This window comes from Passer domesticus, chromosome 19, assembly GCF_036417665.1.
Source record: "Passer domesticus isolate bPasDom1 chromosome 19, bPasDom1.hap1, whole genome shotgun sequence".
In the NCBI taxonomy this organism is placed as follows: domain Eukaryota; kingdom Metazoa; phylum Chordata; class Aves; order Passeriformes; family Passeridae; genus Passer; species Passer domesticus.
The window spans coordinates 3,587,197-3,607,994 of record NC_087492.1 but is presented as its reverse complement, the minus strand read 5'-3'; the positions used below and the strand labels follow the sequence as shown (position 1 = coordinate 3,607,994).

The 20,798-nt window shown below is 54.3% G+C and overlaps 1 protein-coding gene across 1 annotated transcript; it reads left to right on the top strand.

Moving 5' to 3' along the window:
* The first annotated feature begins 5,448 nt into the window (after positions 1-5,448).
* On the top strand, positions 5,449-20,796 carry ADORA2B (adenosine A2b receptor). The gene is made up of 2 exons (XM_064395003.1): positions 5,449-6,276; positions 17,614-20,796. Exons 1-2 carry the CDS (start codon positions 5,948-5,950, stop codon positions 18,293-18,295), a joined length of 1,011 nt encoding a protein of 336 aa, XP_064251073.1. The 5' UTR covers positions 5,449-5,947; the 3' UTR covers positions 18,296-20,796.
* Positions 20,797-20,798: the final 2 nt, after the last annotated feature.

Here is a 20,798-nt window from a genome sequence, read left to right as displayed (position 1 = left end):
AAACCTTTGTTCCACCTTGATGTGCTGTAACTTTTGCCTCCTCGGTCAGCTCATCCTTTGTCTCACAGGAAGCCACTCCCAGGCTCTAATCATGGAGACAAAGGAGCTCCCCAGGTGAGCGATTCCTCAGGACATTCCCAACATTCTCCCAACGGGATGAAATTCCTGGGAAGTGAGGCTGCAACCATGACTCGTGGGTTTTTTTTCAGTTATAGAACTTTTGTTACTTTCCTTACTCGAATTTGAACTACAATAACTACAACCAGGGCAGGTTCAGTGAAAGCCATGAATGAAAGTATTCAGCCCAAGCAACCCGAATGTGTCTGAATAAAAAGAATTTATTCATAAATAATAACCTCAGCCCTGGAGAGCCCTTCTGGGAAGAGAGAGTTCTGTCTGAGGCTTGCAGAGGGGTTAATAATGTTAATAATAATAATATACCATGGGATAGTGCAAACCAGTTCTTCCCTTCAGCTGTGATTAGACATTGCTTTCAGAGGGGTTTTGGTAGAGCCTTGCAAGGATGGAATCCACATTAACCAAATTCTTGGGCTTTAACAGCACCAGGTTTCCTTTTGCCAGTGGTTGTGGATGAAGCAAAACCCTCATCTCAGATGGAGCAATCCAGCAGGGCTGTGCAATAACGACCTTGGGGTTCACACAGCCTTTGAGTGCAGGTTCAGTGTTTGCTGGCAGCTGCCTGTGCACAGGAAGGTTGGTCCTGCCCCTGCATTTGCTCATTTGTATTTTCGTGGGTATTCTGCATTTCCCTTCACCACAGCTAAGCTGCTCTTTAACCCCTGGGTGACCTGCCTGGCCCTGCCTGTGAAAGGAGCCTGATTTTTGGGGATCAAAAGTGGTTTTGAGCCCTGGCTGGGACCTGGAACACCAGCGGTTTCTAAGTCCTCTGACAGCCACAGATAATAATAATAATAATAACAGATACTTATAAATCATGAGCTCATCTTGCACAGAGAAGCCAGCTGAAGGGTTTGAACTAAATCTTGCTTTTCTCTAGTATTTGAGCATAATTCCATATTCAGAGCAGTTGTGTTGCAGCCATTCACTGCATTCATTTGGAGCTCCAAATGTCACATCTGTACGTGAACCTGAATTGCTTTAAAGGCTGGGGCTGAGGACTCATTTCCCTGATGTCAGAGAGCAGAACCACTTCTCCTTTTGCTGTGAAGAGCTGATTGGGAGTGAAGAGGACACTCAGCAAGTTCTGGGCGTTTGAACTCGTGGAGGTTCTGCCCAGGAAGCAGCTCAGCTCTGAATGAAGCAATCCCAGGTTGTTTGAATTGCAAAGGGCATCAGTGCCTGTCCAGCTTCTCCGGAGCTGGTGTTGGCCTGGAAACACAACGCTTCCCATCGATTTCTGGGGAGATTGGCTGCACCAGCTACACCAGCATGAAGGAGACACTGGGCCCAGTACCCGCTGGGAGCCCCGTGCAGGGCTCAGCCCTGCTGGGCTTCTGTTTCACAAGTCCTGCTGCAAGAGGCACTTGGCTTTCCACCCCAGAAGCTGGTTAGTACACAAAAGCAAACACAGAGAAAAAAAAATGAAAAGTTTCTTCAAAATGATGTTCTCATACCTTGGACTCTGCTCAGCCAAAATCCTTCCTTTTTAATTCAACTGCTTTGGTGGAGCCGTTTATGGTTTATTTTTTTTTTCAGTCCTGTGGTGACTTCTGTGTTTTCTAATGAAACAATTTCTAAAGAATTCACACACCTGCATTGTTGTGAGATGAGTTCTTGCAGATAATTTAAAGCACCGGTTTGAGATTCCAGAATAATATCGCTTGTTATCTGGCAATGACCCTGGGGACTAGGAAAATCCAAGTTTGTTCATCCACAGTTTACGATCTTAAGTTTTTCTGTTTGGTTTTCCAAGGGTTTTGCCGAATGATTGAAATCTCCAGTATGGAAATAGCTTTCCGTGGAATTTCACTCTTTGTTTTCCATCTCTTCCAGCAAAATGCCTGCAGCCCTACTGTTACCAGCCTCACCCTGGGCCATTCCTCTCCTCATAATTTAATTCAGGGCTCATCAGAAGCCTTTGATGTGCTAATGCTCAGCACAATGTGGGCAATAAACATGCAGAGGTGCCTGCAAGTCATCCAAACCCATCCATTCCTTTCACCTGGCTTGGGCAGACCGAGCAGTTCAGCCTGTCGCTGGCAGCTCCATTTCAAAGGCGCTTTTTGTACCTGCTCTGTGGTTTGGGGCTTGCGTTGTGTCTTGGGAATCCTTTCTTGGAGTCGGGCTCAGGACGGGCCGTGTCTTGTCCAGGAAAACAGCTCAGAAGTACCAGTGGAGGCTTGAGTGGGGCTGGGGCTCGGGAGGCAGTGCCAGCGCTGCCAGGCTGGTGGCACTGCCTCTGTCGCTCCTGATTTCCCGTTCCCGGGTCACGGGCAGTTCTGCCCTCCACGGGAGGGGATGGATGGCAGCCCCTCTGCTGCAAAGGCACCAGTGCTGGGCTGATGCCCTGCAGCACCCCAGAGGCAGCTCTGCCCACCACTGCAGCACTCACAGCTCCATGCAGGGCTGCCAAGGCCAATATGAGAAGTGCCTGAAGCAGTAAGACAGATGGACTTCTTATATGGCATCCACTTTTATTTTTGATAGCCAGACAATATCTGTGTCCCTTTGCAGCAGAGATAATTCCACTTCAGTGCTTGTTCTTTAGCTCTGTGGGCTTAGAGAGGAAAATTTGTTGTTGAGGCTGCTGAGGAGTGTCTGAGCTGGCAGATCTGGCTGCGGGACCAGCAGGAACATCTCGTTTCTCACTGGCTCGGGAGTTTCTTTGTGCTCAGCCCTTGCCCGTGGGCTGGCCGGGCCCTGGCAGTCTGTGTGAGCAGGGATGTGTCCCTGGGCTCCTCCCCAGCTCTTTGTGGCCGGGCCAAGAGCGCTGGAGGTGTGAAGGCACAGCTCGCTCGGGAAGTCCTCGGAGCGGCCGGAGCCTGCTCAGGAGAGATCACAGGGGCTGCAGGAAGAGCTCGGCCTCCGAAGCGACAGCTCCGCTCCCCCGGGACGGCAGCGACAGAAGGAACAGCACGTACGAGGCCGGAGGGCTCCTGCCAAGGCGCGGGGACAGCGGCGGTGGCCGCTCCGTTCGCGTCGTGGGATCCCTTTCAATCGCTTCCCTCGGAACAAAGCAGCCGGGGCAGTTCTTGCACTTGAAAGCAGCAGATCGGGGCTGCTGCTGTTCCCTACGTGAGTGTTTGGGAGGCGAATCCCTGGAGGGAAGTGGAATCCAGGAAAATAATAGTAGTGGTGATTCATCTGGGTCTGGCATGTGAGCATCCAGCAGGGCTCCGGTCCTGCCTTGGTGCTGTTGTACTCCAATTCTTGAATGGATTCTTCACCTCTCAGGCTGCCGGCTCTGGGCTGCGTTTACCTCGATGGTTCTGTGATTTCCTTGCTCCTTTACAGATTCCAGAAGATAAATTTGCAGCCTCTCACCTGTGGATCCCCCGAGCCCCGGGAGCTGCGGGGTTTCGCAGTGCTCAGGTCGTTCTCCACAGGGCAGCACTTGGTGTTCGCTTGGTGTTTCAAGGAGGGTCTGTGATGCCAGATGTTTTAAGAGGGCTCAAAGAGCACAGCTGGAGGGCAGGATCTGGGAATGGGCTCGTCCTGATTTTCCTGCCAGCAGGATTTAACCACGTTTGGGAGAAGAGAGCTGAGCACACTTGTCCTTGGCTCCCCTTGCAGGAGTTGTATTGGGAGTCAGCTCAGTTGCACCAGTTTCTGCCAGAATAAACCACTGGACCTTGGCACAGGTTCTGCTGCTTTGGAGGGCCATGAATCTCCCTGTAATGCAAAATCCACAATATTCACTGCCTCACTACCTGTCTCACAGAGACCTTGCCCAAACAACCTATTCATCAGAACCTGAAATAATGGTTTTTCTGTTCATGTCTGACTTGACAAACCACAATTTCCCTGGGCTCAGTCTGTAATAAGTGCTTCCATGATCACAAAAGCAGATCTTTCTCTAATAAAATGTGTCCACTGCAGAAAGTTAATTCTGGTTTTGCTGAGGTGCTGTAAAGCAGCAGAAGGTGGCTGTTGGCACATGTTCCTGCACTAGGAAAACAATGTGTGTGAAAACCCTGATGTAAATCCATCCCTTTGGGGGGAAAAGTGCTTCTCTGTGATAGTTCACATGGTTATAACAGGCTCTGCACGAGGCAAGCTGCACTCATCCCAAAATAATAAATAAACCAGTGTGGGCAAGTTCAGGATCCAGCCAGTGCTGCTGGAGCAGCCAGACCTGGGGCTGTGAACCTGGAGCTCACCTCAAACTCTGCTGCTCCTTTCAGGGCACTTCCAGGCAAAAACTGAGGTTTGAGTCCCGGGATTTCAGGGCTTCCCTGTTAATGCCATCGTGGGATTGGTTCTTCCCTGTGGCAGCAGAGTGCCTGGAGTGCAGAGAGCAGCGATGCTCCTGTGGGCAAATCCCCATCAAAGGAGATGTACCCCTGGCACAGCTTTCTGGCAGCATCCTGAGATGTCCAACTTGATAAAAATGACTTTGTTCAGTATAAATTAAGAGTTCCCCTTTGTATCTGTCTGACCCAAAGTGTTGCTGGTCAGCAGGAGTGTTTCCATTTGCACTATACCCAAAGGAATCATTTCAATCCTATTTTTCCCATATGTTTTTTGCTCTGATTTAGCTCTGGATCCTCAGAAAACATTCCCTTCCACAGGATGTAGTTTACAACTTTGTTTAAAAAAAAAAAAGGAAATCAATGGCAATATCTTTTACTTTCTGTTTGCTACAGGAAGGTTTATTACCTTTAATTGTTTGAATTTTTTTCCACTTTCTACCCTGGGCTATTCAGTGCTGCTGGATGCTTCGGCAGTGGTGTGAGGTTCAATCTCTGTTCTGTGTTTTGATGGTGAACACAATATAAAGCATGGAACCTACAATGAAAAGGTAACCAGTTTTTAAATTACCTTCACCTTCCCTGCTGGTTTAAGATCCACCAGAGCAGACAACCCCTTCAGGTCTAACTTTTTTTAAAACTTCTTAGACTGAAACTCAACCACTTCAGCCCTGTGAGTAACAGCATTTGCTAATCCGTGGTATTTTGCCATTTCTTACATCAGGAAATACCCCGCTGTGCCACAACTATACAGAGACCGAGCTGCTGCCAGGATTTTGTGAAATCTCCAACTTTGGGTCAGCGCTCTGCTGGTGGCAGATTTTATTTTCGGTGCGGCAGCTCCTCTGTCCCGGAGGAGCGGCAGCATCCGCAGTCCTCGAGTTTGGGGACAGCGGGGGCAACTTTTTATTCCGAATTGTGCAAAGCGGTGCCCAAAACCTCGGGGGAGCCGTGCCGGGACCGGGGGTTCGGGAGCGGGGCCGGGGGTTCGGGAGCGGGGCCGGGGGTTCGGGAGCGGTGCCGGGCCCTGCGGGGGCGCGGTGCCGGTGCCGCCGGGTCCCGGCCAATGGCTCCGCGCCGCGCACTCCCCGCCCCGCTCGCCCCGTGAGCAGAAATAGCCCCGCCGCCGCCGGCAGCGGCTTTTCCGCGGGGAGCGGGCGGCAGCGGCGGAGCATCCCCGGGCGGAGCATCCCGGGAGGAACATCCCGGGAGGAGCAGCCCGGGCGGAGCAGCCCCGGGAGGAACATCCCGGGAGGAACATCCCGGGAGGAGCAGCCCGGGAGGAGCAGCCCCGGTCGGGCCGGCCCCGATGGCCCCGCGGGCGGCGGCGGGCGGGCGCTGAGCGGGACCCGCGGATGCCGGGCGGGGGCCGGGCGCTGCGGGCAGCGGGGGGCCGCCACCCGGGGCTCGCCGCGCCCCTCCGGCCCCCCAGGGCCGCGGGGAGCCCGGCCATGGGCGTTCGGCTGCCCCGTGCCGTGCTGGTACCTGCGGGAGGGCGCCCCGAGGAAAGTCCCTGCTTCCCATGAGCAGCGCCCGCTCCCGGCGCTGCGCTCGCCATGGACACTATGAAAACCACCTACATCGTGCTGGAGCTCATCATCGCCGTGCTTTCCATCGCTGGCAACGTGCTGGTCTGCTGGGCTGTGGCCATCAACAGCACCTTGAAGAACGCCACCAACTATTTCTTGGTGTCGCTGGCCGTGGCCGATATCGCCGTGGGGTTGTTGGCCATCCCTTTCGCCATCACCATCAGCATCGGCTTCCAGGTGGATTTTCACAGCTGCCTCTTCTTCGCCTGCTTCGTGCTGGTGCTGACCCAAAGCTCCATTTTCAGCCTGCTGGCCGTGGCCATCGACAGGTACCTGGCTATTAAGATCCCACTGAGGTAAGAGTTGGAGTGGGAGCGGGCAGCCACATTCCCCGGGTCTGATCTCCCTGCTCTCACTGTGCAGCAGCTTCTAATCTCTGGTGCTGCCCCAAAAGTTTTGCTGCTGACAGGTGATGGAAATGCCAGAGGTTTGTCACTCGCTCGCTGCAGGAATGGGATCAGTGTCCTACTTCTTGCTTTGGAATACACCTGGAAGTTCAGTTTCTTGAGGATGTTTGCCTTGGGAGGGTCAGAGGTTTCTCGGGCAGGCCCGCAGTGATGCAAGGCTGTGTTTGGGATGGTTGTGGCTCATCTGTGCAGGTATTTATACAGCCCCTTTATTGCGGTGTCCAGGCATCTCTCAGGTAATTAAATAGAGAAGCAACCACTCTTTCTCCTCTTTCCTACCGTGAAGGGAGAAAGGGGAGCAGAAAAATTCACACGGCAGATTTTAGAGTTTTACAGTTCAATCTCATCCAAGTGCAGCATCCAAGACACGAATCGTTTTCCTTCTAATTAATGGGAATTGTATTAAAATGGGGAAAACTGTATGGAACAGAAGTTACAGGCACCTCTCCAGTGGGCTGGTGCAGCAGCTCCCCTGAGCTGCACCAAACCCCGGGCTTTGCATTGAGCTTGTTCATCTCAGCCTCCTCCTGTCTCAGCTGTCCTTCCCTGGGAATAAGACACGGAGGGAGCCCCCCGGGGGCGCAGGGCAGCTGCAGGGCTGGGGGGCAGAGCTGTGGGGCAGCAGGGCCGGTGGGCGCAGGGACTCGGCCGAGCCCCAAAGCCGCAGCCCCTGCTCGGCCCCGGCGCCTCCCGCGCCCGGCGCTGAAGCCGCCCTGAAACGACTTCAGGAAAGAGAAAACCCTTTCACCCTGTTCTGGCACCTTGCACCCGAGACCTCGCAGAGGTTGAGCAAATATTAATTAGTCATCGGGCAGAGGTGGAGAAGCGTGGCTGTGTGTCATGCGGCGCCTGGAAATTCCGGGGGATGTCGCGCAAGCGGGAGCGGACAGCAGGGACGGGGACGGGGACAGGGACAGGGACAGGTTGTTTCCAGCATCCCTGACGCTGTTTCTGACCCTCCCAGCCACCCAGCCGGGCTCGCAGAGCCACCCTGGCTCCGGAAAATGCTGCCGTGTCTTTTCAGCCGTTCGCCCGGGGCTTTCCCGGGATGCTGGGGCAGCGGCACCGCAGCAGCTACAGAAGCGGGTCAGATTTCTGAGTTTCAGTTTAATCACACCCCTGGCCTCAAGCTGTCAGGCAATAACTCTATTTTTGTAGCACAAGCACTTTCTGCAGCTGAGGAAACTGTGGTGAGGGGTCTGAGCTCTGCTGGGAGCCGGGGGAGCAGAGGATCAGAAATGCCCTGAGGGATCGTTCCTGTGCTCCCAGAGGGAAGTGGCTCTGCCCGCTGAGTTTCCTCCACTCCTTTTCCCCCAATCCTGGTCTCCAGCAGGTTTGCTCGGCTCTCCATCAGGGCAGTTCATCCCAGGGCACTTTTGCCTTGCTTCGGGATTCTTTCCCAGCTTCGCTTTCCTCACCCCTTCTCACGCCAAATCTTTTATTCCATTTGCACAAACATCTTTATTCCTCTGAGTCCTTTTGAGCTGGACACAAATGGAGACCAAGGAGTCCCATCCTAGGCTGGCTGAAGTGCGAAATTTGGATTTAACTCCATCTTGGCATTGAGGCCTATTTCAGGGCTCTCAGAAGGGTCCAGCAAGTCACAAACTCCTTTCAAAGGAGGGGGGCTCAGCAGGACAATGGCCAGGCCACTCCTCGGTGACAGGAGATTTAGGGACTGAATGGCTTTTTTCAGTTGTACACCAAGATCAAAAGGGACTAGAGGTTATAAATCTACACAGGCAAAACCCTTCTGGACTGCACCAGGGCTTTCCCAGCAAGGCTTGGTTGGAGTTTTCCCTTCAGCATTGTTATTCCACAGTGCTGCTGGCAGTGGGGGAAGGAACTTCTCCCACCACCCTCTCTGGGCAGGAGACATTTCTGCCATTTCTGGAACCAGGGTTGTGCTGTGGGAACGGGAAGCTGGTCACCAGTTTCTAGGAATTGAGACCGTAGGAAAAGCTTTTTTCGTTAAAACACCAGTTGTGGAGGCCAGTGCAGAGGCTGATACCAGGCCATGAAGTATTAAATGTTTAAGAAAATGATTTGTGCCCAGCCCTGTCCGGCGATTACCATAAATAATGTGGTTGTTGCAGGGCAGATGAGTGTCCTTGTCACATGCAGGGTTCCATCAGCTCCCTGTGGAAAGCTCAGCAGGGACATTAAGGACTGGCTGTGCCACATTATTTAATACCCTTTGAGAGCTGGTTGAGAGGCTGGGCAGGCCTGTGGGCCGGGGTGCACAGCAGAACTTTGCATTACAGCCAGGCTAATAATGGATTTTTCAGCTCTGTGGCTGAACCAAGAAATCCCATGGGGAAGAGGAGAATTGTTTCAGTGAAACTGGAACAGAGATGTTGGGAGGTTTCAGTGAAGCAAAGTGATCCTGACCAACCTGGCAGATTTTGGGTTGAGTTGCCCAGCCCTTCCGATGTGGCTGTGCTGCTCTTTGAGGTCAAGACCTCCTCACTGGGGAAGGAACTGACAACTTCTCATCTGGAGAACTACAGAACAAAAATCTTATTTTAAAAATGGTGGTTTAGAGCCTTCCCTCTTCTGGCTAAAAATATTTGCTGAATTTGACCCGAAGCCATGAATTCATTCTGTCCCTCGAAACTCGTATTCCGCTTGTTTGCCTTTGATGAATTTTCTGTTTGTGGAGAAGCCCCCACCCACGCTGCCCATTCTGTGCAGCTGCAGCTCCCAGCCCTTCCCTGGCTCCCTTCTCCCTTGGCCATCACCAGGAGGCAGCTCCTTGTCCTTGTCCCCTCTTCCTGCCCCCTCCTGGCTGCTGCCACCCTGAGTGCCCGTCCCTGTGCCCAGCTCCATCCCAGCTCTCCTCTGCCAGCCTCACCCCCCAGCACTTCCTCCAATGGAATATCCAAGCCAGGGAATCGAGCATCTCTCAGCAGCAGCAGCAGCAGCAGCAAATCCATCCTGCAGAGAGCACTTGGCACAGAGGCTTTTGCTCTCTGGCTTCCTCCAGGGCTGGATTTCACCCCACAGTCCCGTAGCTGGGAGCCAAAGAAGATTTGTAGGTGGAATAAAACAGTTTCCTTTTATTTGCATTAACCCAAATCCTTTGGCATGGCAAAGAATTGTAGGTAGGGATGGATGCCTGGAACAAACGTGTCAGGAATTAGGGAGGGAGAAGAGAATCTGCATTTAGAGAGCAAAAGGAGAGTGAAACACTGAGTAAGAGCACACTGTGTGCCCCTGTCCACTGGTACCTCCTGCAGGGCTGTGAACGTGGTGCTGCTGCCTGGCAAACACCCCAGCTGGCACCTGCCATGGGGAAATACCCAGTTCCCTGGGATCTGAGCTGATCTGCTGCTTGTCCTGGGTTTAATTCTCTCCCATCTTCAGCTTCACCCCTTGCAGATCTGCAGGACTGATGTTCCAGGGAAGCTTTGCTATGAACTGGAATCCCAGCCACATCCTCTCCCTTTCTGCTCATCTTTGAGCCCTTGCTGCCCCTCCTGCAGCCAGAGGATGTTCCTATGGATTCCCAATCAGTTAATGGGATCAGGATCTGTTAAAGGTGCTGCCCTGAGCTGCCTCTGCTCCTGCAGTGTCCCACAGGAGCTCTGCCCCCCTTGGCTTTGACATGAGGAAGGCAGGAGTGCAGCTCCTTCCTGCTGCCCTCGTGGGACAGATTACGTTTGGATTATGGCTGGGTTTTCCTCATCCTTTCCAGAGGTGGCCTGGCTGCTGCTGGGGCTCTGTGCTGCCCTTGCTGCAGAGGAGGGGCTCCCTCTGCATTCCCTGCAGGGATCTGGTCCCAGACCCCTGTCAGATCCCAGCTTGCTGCTCAGCAAAGCAAACTGCTGGGGTCTGATGTCAAGTGGGAGGGCTGGAGCTGCTGGAAATCCTCTTGGTGTTCACCTGTGGGTGCCGTGGGCACACAGAGCTGCAGCTGCTCCTCCTCCCCGTGCCCTTGCCTCATTTCCTTCTGTCCTTGCACTGCCCTTCATCTGAACCCCTGGTGATTCTGCTGCTCCCCTGTGCCCACTCCTGAGCATCCCAATTCCTGCTTCCAGAGCCTCCCCATCCCCAGGACACTGTGTCTGCCTTGGTTATCACTGAGTTACAACTGAAGTGCCACAAACCCAGCAAGGGCAGGAGGGCTGGGCTGTGCAGTTGAGCAGTGGAGCTGTCACATCTTTGGGGAAGTTTGTGGCAGCCGAGCTGGGCCCAGGGACGTGGGAGGCTCTCCCAGGGCTGCCACTCGCTCCAGGCTTTGGGTGCAGCCAAAACACAACAACAAAATCAGCAATAATCCCATGTGCCCTCGTGGCAGTAAAGTGGAGAGGGGAAATCACAGCTATTTTTAGCTGTGAGCAGCCTGGTTTCCTTAAAATGCATGTCCCAGATTTTTATATCTTTTCCGCACCTCTGAGGCCACTTCCCTCCCAAAAAAAACCCAAAAGTCCTGACAGGAAAAGGAACTGGGACCTCTCTGGGACCTCTGCCCCCTCTGCAAAGCTGGGGACAGCAGGGATGCCAGGAAGCATCAGGGATGGCAGGCAGGGCTGGCTCCAGGCTGAGGGCACTGATCTCCAGGCTGAGTCAGAACCCAGATCTTTGGATGTAGAAGGTTTTTATTCTGTTTTGGCCAGCTCAATCTGTAAAAAAAAGTTAATTTTAAGATTTTTTTTTAAAGGAACTTTTGAAATCCAGCAAAATTTTGCTCCAGAAGATCTTTTATTTGACCTCTCCCAAATACACAAAACCAAAATGTTTTTGCAGAAACTGTTTTATTTTGAAGTTGCAAGTTTTTGCTGTGTTAATTATCAAGCTGCTGCTTGGGACTTTTATGAAATTTGCCAGAGCAATGAGCACAGACCACAAAACTGATCCTTTGAGGAGTGCTCTGCCCTGGCCCTGGGCTGCCCCAGGCAGGGACCACGCGGGGTCTGGGGACTCCTCTTACTGTATTTGATCCACAAGATGCCAGGAATTGGTGACTCCAGCTGTGCCTCCAGATGTGTCAGTCCTGTCCCCGCCCCCCCGGCTCTCAGGCTTGCAGAAGAGACTGAGTTTAGGGAATTTGTGCAATCCAGAGAGAGGATTAACTCCTAATCCAATGGATGACATCAGGCCTGGGCAGGAGCCACAAATGACCTGGGAGAGCATCACTGGGGGTGTGTCTGCGTGTGCCCCTGCTCTTCCACCCTGCAGTGGGCACTGGTGTCACTGGCACCAGAGCTGCTGGACCCACTGGGGACAAGGGACACAGCACAGTCCCTGCAGGGGCAGCTCTTGGCCATTTCCCCCTTTCCCACTGCTCAAACCTTCCATGGGATTGTGCCCCTTGTGCTGGCACAGGCTGGGTGCCCTGTCCAGCTGGAAGTGCCCAAGCAGGGAGGAGAGGAGGGCTGGCACAGGCTGGGTGCCCTGTGCAGCCTGGAAGTGCCCAGGCAGGGAGGAGAGGAGGGCTGGCACAGGCTGGGTGCCCTGTCCAGCTGGAAGTGCCCAGGCAGGGAGGAGAGGAGGGGCTGGCACAGGCTGGGTGCTCTGTCCAGCTGGAAGTGCCCAGGCAGGGAGGAGAGGAGGGGCTGGGCTCCTGGAGCTGCCGGGATGGGGCAGGGTGGGCTCGGTGCTGCCCCTGCCCCATCCCCCAGCCAGGGCAGCAGCTCGGTGGGGTTGCTGGGTGGAAAGGCAGCGGTTTGGAGACTTTGGGGAGGGGGTTCCACCCCTTTCATTGCAGAGGGAGGGATCCAGCAGGGATCTGCCCTCGCCCCCTTATCGCGGCGAGCCGGCGCTGGGAGGGGCAGGGTCAGCGCGGAGCGGGATCGCCCCGAGCAGCTGCCCCCGACCCAGCCCCTATCTCACCCCTGCCAGGCACCCCGAACTCTGCTGCACAGCCAGGCCTGACCCTCGTTAGGACAGAAACCCCCAGCCCCAGCCCCAGAAGCTGATAAGGCTGGGCTCAGAGCCCGGGGGGGCGAGGAGGAGCTCGGGCCTTAAACGGGAGAGCTGGGGCTGCGCTCTAGGGCTGGCTCGGGAACACAAAGCACCGGGAGCAGGCTGGCTCCACACCAGGATCACACCCGTGTCTCACTGCTTCCACACCAGGATCACACTGATTCCACACCAGTATCGCACCAGTATCACACCAGTGAGTGTCTCACTGATTCCACACCAGTATCACACCAATATCACACTGGTTCCACAACAGTATCACACCAGCATCACACCAGCAAGTGTCTCAATGATTCCACACCAGTATCACACCAGTATCACACTGCTTCCACACCAGTATCACACCAGTAGCAGACTCTGCTGCAGGCCCAGGGCCGTTCTGGGGCAGCTGCTGATGCTCTGGAGCGTGGGAGCAGCGTGCAGGGCTCGGGGCTGAGCTCATTTCCTTCCTGTGCTCCGGGGCTCCCTCGGCCTCTGTTTGCCCCAGCCCGGCCCGCTGACACCCCCGGTGTCTGAGCTCGGCTTTCAGCCGCTGTTCCTCACCCCGCGGAGCAGCGAGCAGGGCCGGATCTCACCTGCAGGGCCGGATCTCACCTGCAGGGCCGGATCTCACCTGCAGCCCCTCGCTGTCGGTGCCCAGCAAACAGAGCTGCAGCCCCCGCAGCCCCCGCTGCAGGTGCCCCTGTGAACCCCCCGGTTACCCGGCCTGTGCCATCGGCAGGTTTTGTACCTCTCCGTGTTCCTGCCTCCCACATCGCTGCACAGCCCCTGGCTGTCCCTGTCCCCAGGAGCTGGGGACAGCAGGGGCTGTGCCTGTCCCTGTCCCTGTCCCTGTCCCTGTCCCTGTCCCTGTCCCTGTCCCGGCTCTGTCGCCACCCGGGAAAGGAGTGCCACAGCAGGGGTAAGGGCACGGATGGGAATATCCCGGGCACGTTTTAAACCTGCAGCTCTTTGGCAGCCTGGCTCGTGGCTGGGGACACTGGGACCAGGGAGGGGACATTCCCTTCCACCCGGGTGTGCCCGGGTGTGCCCGTTCCTCTGCCTTCCCTGCTCCCGAGCTCACCTGGGCAGGGCTGGCAGGTGACAGTGTGACACTGTGGCACTGTGACAATGTGACAGTGTGACACGGGCAGTGTGGCAGTCCCGCCCAGCGGAAGGCCGGCAGCGCCGCTGTCCCCGCACAATGGGGACAGATGCAGGAGGAAGTGATTTGTCTGCCCGGGCCAGGGACACTCGCAGCTGTCCCACTTCCCCAGCCGACAGCGTCACCACTGCTCACAGCTCTGGCCGCCAACTCCTTCCTGGCTGAACAGCACAGCTTTTTCTTTTTATTTCTTTTTATTTCTTTTTATTTCTTTTTATTTCTTTTTCTTCCCCCCTCCTCTCTAAGGTGCAATTTATAATTCATTTAAAATGTCCTGCCAGGATATTTCAGCTGCTGTGTGATCTCCATTCTGTGGCTGTGCCTGGAGCACAGAGGCAGCAATGGTGCTTATTTTGTTACAGCTAAAAAAAAAAAATAAAAAATGAGCAAGATGCAAAGTACAGCTGTGAGGAGGTGACAAGGACACAATGCTTGGCAGCCGAGCTGCTCTCACCCCTTGTGAATGGAGGTGTCAGTGCATTTCCCCTCACACTTAAAATAGAAATCTATGAATTGTCACTGGCTGTTGTAGCCCAGCACCTGCCTGGTCCCAGTTCTGCAAACTCCATCTGCTCTGTCCCTGCACCCAGCAGGGCACGGGGCAGGGTGGGGAGGGAGCTGGGGAGCACAAGCCACGTGTGGGTTTGGAGTTTGGGCTCTGGAATTGTTCATCAGAGGCTGATCCTGCTCTGGAGGCAGTGGGAGAACCCAAAGCCCTTGAGCAGGCTCTGCTCTGCCCAGGGACATGAAGGACAGGCCAGGGCTGTGTGGCACCACCAGGTGTGACATGGGACAGGCAGGGACAGGCAGGATTCCCCTGCTCCTGCTCTGACATAAACCATGAGACAGTGACAGCCCCGTTCCAGAGTGTTCCTGCAGCTGCCCCAAGCCCTTCACCCCAAAGCTGAATTTGTCCTGCTGTGCTCTCCTTGTCTGCCAGAGCTCAGGGCAGCAGGGCTGGGCTGAGCCCCGGGTCCAGCAGGGGCTGGTGGGCAGATGCCAGGCACGTGCAGGAGATGACTCAGTTCCTGCCAGCTCCTGCCAGGCCGGGCTGGCAGCGTGTCCTGCTCTGTGCCAGCTGTGCTCAGCACCAGCCTGGGCACCTGGGCTGCTTCCCAGCCCCAGGAAATGGCAGCAGAAATGCAAAAATGCCAACCCCGAGCGTCCCCCAACACACAGAGCGAGACTTTGAGCAGACCCCGCTCTTCTGGTGTTTGCTGTGAGCTCTCCCAGGAAACTCTGGGGTTTGCAGGGCCCCGGGGTGCTGCTGTGGGAAGGCCACCAGGAAGGAGCAGGGGACACCTCCTGGAGCCCTGGCTGGAGCCTCTGTGTGGGTGAGGGCACAGCAGGGACAGCCCCACTGCCCACGGGGCACTGCAAGGGCTGAGCTGTGCCTCAAGCACTCCCTTGTCCTCCTGCAGTGACACTGGTGGAGTGCCCAGCTCCTTCCACCAGGACAGGAGCCTGACTCACCCCAGCATGGCCTCAGGCTCCCAGGGCTCGGGTGGGAGCTGGGGTAATTAAAACCTTCATGCTGATTGCACCAGTAAAGAGACTTTGCCTGGCGGTGTAGAAGGAACCAACACATTGCCAGGTTATTTAATTCCAATAAATCATTTTAAAATATTCAGCTGTTATTTACATTAAGGCAACATTTGATGCCTCTGGGGGGAAGTGTAGAGGTGATTCAATATTTGTTATACATTAGTTGAGCAGACTTAGGTAAATTTACTTTAATAGGTTTTTTTTGCCTAATAATATTAAGCCTAAAAGAGAATGAAGGATGGATTTGCTGGAGAATTCTGAGCTGTGAAAATCTGTTGGTTCCTCAGTGTCTGACCCTGTTTCTTGGAGCTTGGGGAAGAGCTTGTGAGACTCCTCATACCTGGATCTGGTGGCATTCATTCATTTATTTTTTTAAGTGTGTTGACTTAAGGGCAATACAGGCAGGGTCCCACCAAATATTAATTAAGGCAATTAATGAATTCCCACTAATATGAAGGTAATTAATGAACAATTCTAGGACATCAGGCTATTCTCAGTTTCACCTTGGGCTCCTCTGGCTGGCCACAGCAGTGACCACCAGCAGCACCTGCCATCAGCTGGCTGCAGATGGTGGGAGGGCTTTGCAATGCAAATCCTGGGGAAATGAAGAGCTAATCTGAGCAGGGCAGTTGTTCCCTCTGAAAAACCATCTCCACCTCTGTCCTGGGCCTCTAGCCCTCCCCACTGCTCTCACAGGCTGGGGCCCAGGATGTTTTCACATCTTCTCCCAGGAGATCTAAAAATGCACGTGCCACGATCCCGCTGCAGCTCCACTGGGAGCACTGGGAGGAGCCAGCAGCTCTAAAACAAACAGGCCACCAGGACAGCCACTGGAACAGCAAGTGGCTTCTTGACTGGTCCTGTGAACCTTCAAGCCTTATCTTAGCACAAGAGTTCAGGAGAAGAGCAGATGGAAGAAGCCTTATTGGGGGCCAAGTGTTTCCAGCAGAAGTGAATGTCACCAGCCTGGGACCTCAGCATGGCCATGGTGGCTCCTCCTGCTCCTGAGCACACAAACCCCTCATTCCTCTCCATTCCTTCAGTTTCTGTTGCTGAACAATGGGCCCTTTGGCATTTCCCAGTCTCACCATGGCAGTTTTTGGGATGGAGCACCTGAACAGATCCTCTCCAAGCAGGGCAAGCCAAGCAGAGCTGGGATTCCCTTTCCACTGCAGAGCTGAGAGAGCAGCAGCTCCTGGTGCTCTGCAGCACTGACTGAGCCTGGCCAGGGCTGCAGCTCGAGACTCAGCCTTTGCCAAGAGATTGGATTTCTGTCAGCTTCTCAAATCTCAGTGATTTCAGGTCCCACAAGCCCAGACCAGCTCCAGCTTCTGAAAACTTAATGTGGGGTCTCAAAAGCAACAGGCTTGTCCTCACTGATGCCCTATTTGAGAACTTCTCATCTTCCAAGTATTGGAACTTATTAATAATGAGAGAAAAATGCAGGAGAAGCCCCTCAGTGCCCAGATCTACCCTTCAGACACCAACCCATGGACTGTGTCCACAATTCAGCAGCACCTAAACGTGGCTGCTGCTGCTGCTGCTGCTGCATCCTCCCATCAGCCCAGCTGATGCTGGAGAAGGAGCTGAGGGCTCCCCCAGCCCCTCTCTGACCCCCAGGTGGTGCTGGCAGACCCCAGTGTCCCCCATCCTTGCAGGAGGAGCAGGAGCTCAGCTCACAGGAGGCAGAGCAGTGATTCACAGGCACAGCTGCAGTTCTGTGGGAATAAAACCCTCCCCTGCCTCACGGCCGGAAGAAAATCAGAACAAACGTTCTTAGGAAAGGAGGAGCAGGGCAGCCAAGCCAGAGTAAACAAGCACTGAGAGAAGGGTGTGGAAGGAGGGGACGTGTGGCAGCCAGCAGACTCTGGCTGCCTGAGGAGAGGACAGGAATGGGTTTCTCATGTTGTCTTCTGGCACCTGCAGGTTCTTCCTATCTCCAGACAGGGATCTGAGTGATGCTTTGATTTTGGCAGCTGCTCTGGTTGCTCCAAAACCAGACTTTTGACTTTTGCTGCTTCAGGTTCCAGCTCTGCTTGTGTCTCTGAGGGCTGGAGGGGCCATGAAGGACTCAGTGAGGAAGGTGTGGGGCAGCACCAGGCTCAGCACTGCACCAACCTGTCCCTGGGCCACAGCAGAGCTTCTGCATAACCCACATGGGATTACAAGGTGGAACTGGGCAGCAGCACTGCCCCAGCTGCCGGGGTCAGCCAGGAACTGGCCCAGCAGTGGCTGCTCAGAGCAGAGAGCACCAGGCACAGGGAGCCCAGGGAGCCTCCCTGGCCGTGCCCTGCTGGCAGCTGCTGGTTCAGGATCACACAATGATAAAGCTTTTTTAAGCCTTCAAATGCTTTCCCTCCCCTTGCAGGGGGTTTGTGGGCTGGGGCAGTGGCTGGCGCCTCTCAGGAATAGTAAATGAGTCACCCCCCAAATCACGGGTGTGGGCGGAGGCACAGGTGAGAGGTTTTGCCCCTCGGGCCAGCAGAGAGGTGAGGCCCCATTGTGGGTGTAGCTTTTGCCTCATTAACCAAACCACTGATGACTTTAACTGCAGGGAAGTCACCAGTGCTCGTTTATGTAACATTTGCCGTGGTTCTGTCCCGGGGCTGCAGGTACAACAGCCTGGTGACGGGCACGCGGGCCAGGGGACTCATCGCAGTGCTGTGGCTGCTGTCCTTTGGGATTGGGCTGACCCCTCTGATGGGCTGGAACAAAGCCATGAGCGGCTGTCCCAACGCCACCAACGAGACAGGCACGGAGCCCCACGGCTGCTTCATCTCGTGCCTCTTTGAGAACGTGGTGACCATGAGCTACATGGTCTACTTCAACTTCTTCGGCTGCGTGCTGCTCCCGCTCCTCATCATGCTGGGGATCTACATCAAGATCTTCATGGTGGCCTGCAAGCAGCTGCACCAGATGGAGCTCATGGGCAACTCCAGGACCACCCTGCAGAAGGAGGTCCATGCAGCCAAGTCTCTGGCCATCATCGTGGGGCTTTTTGCCTTCTGCTGGCTGCCCCTGCACATCTTGAACTGCATCACGCACTTCCACGAGGACTTCTCCAGATCCAAGCCCGAGTGGGTGATGTACGTGGCCATCATCCTGTCCCACGCCAACTCTGTCATCAACCCCATCATCTACGCCTACAGGATCCGGGATTTCCGCTGCACCTTCCGCAAGATCCTCTCCAAGATCCTCTGCAAGGCCGACGAGCTCCCCAAGTGTCCCTCAGAGCACAGCCAGCACCTGACTGTCATCAACATCAGCTCGCCCGCGGCCTCGGTCACCGTGTGACCCAGCCCGGCCCTGGCACTGCCCCTGGGGTGCCAGCAGTGCCAGCAGTGCCCTGGCATGAGCGCTGTGCACTCGTGCAGCTGTGGTTTTATTTTTATTTTTGTAATTAACGTGGTGCCTGGCAGAGGAGTGACCCGAGCGGGGACACTGAGTGCCCTCCTCTGCAGCCCCGGGGGTGAGAGCTGTGACCTTGTTGTGTTTCCTGTCCAGGTGTTTCCTTTCCAGGCTGGACACTGACTGGGGAAGACTCACCTGCTGGGGGGTGTTTCCCCAATTGTGCTGCTCATGTCAAGTCATAGGATCTTTATTTTAATTATTATTATTATTTTTTAATATTTGGATTCATTTAGGAGTAATAATATCATGTCTGTTTTTTGAGTTGCTCTCTAAGTTCATACTTGACAGCACTTTGGTAATACCCTCATTATTCCATCAATTGTTTGATGCAGCTTGTATTCTCTGATGGGAAAAAGTCTTACTTAGCCCCATTGCTGGTGTGAAACTGAATCTGTGTTCCAGGCACTGAGGGGAGGGGCCGTGAGGATGGGAAAACCAGGTCAGAACTGGCCAGCCCAGCATGGAAACCCCAATTACTGAAAGACTGGAGAAAAGGCTTCACCAAGGTTTTAGAGCAGAGGTTTTATTGCCTTTAAATCACTTTGGTTCACAGGGCTGTGCAGCCCAGTGCTTCAGGTTTGCCCCCAGATCTGTTCCCAGTTATCAAAATGCAGGAGGCAGAAGTGCCCCAAAGGTCCTGGCTGCTCTGAACCAGAGCCACCAAGGCCAGTGTCACTGCCTGGGGACACGAGCTCCACAATTGGGTTCTTGCTCTGCCAGCCTTGCAGGTTTTAGCTGTGAGAGGTGGATGCTGCAGCTCACCTGACTCCTAAAGCTTAGTCTGGCTGGGGCACCCCTGCAGCCCTGTAACCCCCAGAAGCTGTGAATGCTTTTTTTTTTTTTCCCTAACAGTAATTTTCATATTTTTATCCCTGAAAAACTGTACTTGAATCACACAGAAATCAACTCTATTTTTTTTTAATTCTGTTGCACTAAAAGAGGGGTACAAGACCCCAGGAGTTTAATTTCTCTGGAATATATAATGATAAATGTGGTGTAAAATCAATTGATAAGCTGAAGAAATCTTGTTCCTGCAGCATCTCCCCTGCCAGCTGGCAGGAGCTGCAGGCAGCAGCTGCAGGAATGATCTGGGCCCACCAAGCACAGGGAATGGTTCCCTGGGAGTGCTGCATTTCAGTGCCATTGGAGCAGCTCAGCCCCAGACCTGGGTGAAACCACCAGAGAGCTCTGAATGGCTTTGCAATGTTTATGCAATGTCCAAATTTAGCTGCAGCTCAGTGTCTCACACAGGGGCACTTCCAGCCAAGTCTGAGCAGCTCCAGTCCCTGTCCCAGGTGCTCCTCCTTCAGCAGCCCCACTCTGCTTTCTGTGTTACCTTTGGCCGTGTTCCTGCTGTTAATCAGGGCTGGACACCAGCAGGGTTTCACCTGCAGCCCTGGCAGTGCTGCCAAGTGGTTGCAAGCCACATTTATCCTCACAACAAAGGATGGAATCTCCCTTTGGCTGCCTGAAAGCGACCCAAACTCTCACAGCAGCAACAAAATGAAACTCTCAGTGCTGTAACACCAGGAGAGAAGGTCCCAGAACACTTGTCCACACGTGAGAGCTTCCAGTGCAGCTCAGCATCCACCCCTGCTCCCTTCCCCTGCCTCTGCTGAGCCAGAATTCCTGCAGGATGTGGAGCATCCCCAGCCCAGCTGTGCCTTTGGCTGCCAGGCATTAACTCTGCCCAGGTCACTGGGCACAGGAAGTGCCTCTGTGGATCTGAGCCAAACATATTTCAAGGCAAAATAAAAATAGAACACCTCCCTTGCCCCCTCAATAAAAAGCTCTGAAGGTTTCTATAAAAATGTGACGCAAAAGCAGCAGAGGAACTTTCTGTAGGCAGTGCAGCTGTGGCCATTGAGCTGTCCCTGCTCTGCTGTGCATGGATGGAAGTGTTCTCCTCATGTTGTATTTGCAGGAATTGTTATTTACATCCAAAATGCTTCATTTACCACCCACACCACCTGGCTCAGCCTGTGCCCCATTATTTCTGGTGGTTGATGCAGCAGGAGAGGCCACACTGCCCTCAGGGAGCACAGGGCATGGACAGGGGATCACAGCTGGAAGGAGCAGCCCTGAGGTGCTCAGTCTGAAAATGTTTGATTGAAAGCACAGCAACCATGTTGATGCTCCCAAAGGTCCTGCTCCACTGCAAGCACAGAGCTGACCCCAGTCTCAGGCTGCTGAGGGGTCCCTGCCCTAGTCCCTGGACCAGGTTTGCCACTGAAAAATCAGAAATGGCTCTGAGCTGCCACCTGCAAAGAGCCACAGCAGCTCTTTAATCTGTGCATCACTGAGACCTGCAGGACTTTTGCATCCTCACATCACAATCATTAGCTCAAACATCTTCAGAAATCCCAAAGCCAGAATAAATAAAACT

What these genes read in the sequence shown, in the direction of transcription:
- ADORA2B (XM_064395003.1), top strand. Translation starts at nt 5,948, where the DNA reads ATGGACACTATGAAAACCACCTACATCGTGCTGGAGCTCATCATCGCC. An exon ending in GCTATTAAGATCCCACTGAG is followed by an intron (nt 6,277 to 17,613) that starts GTAAGAGTTGGA and finishes CCGGGGCTGCAG; the next exon opens with GTACAACAGCCTGGTGACGG.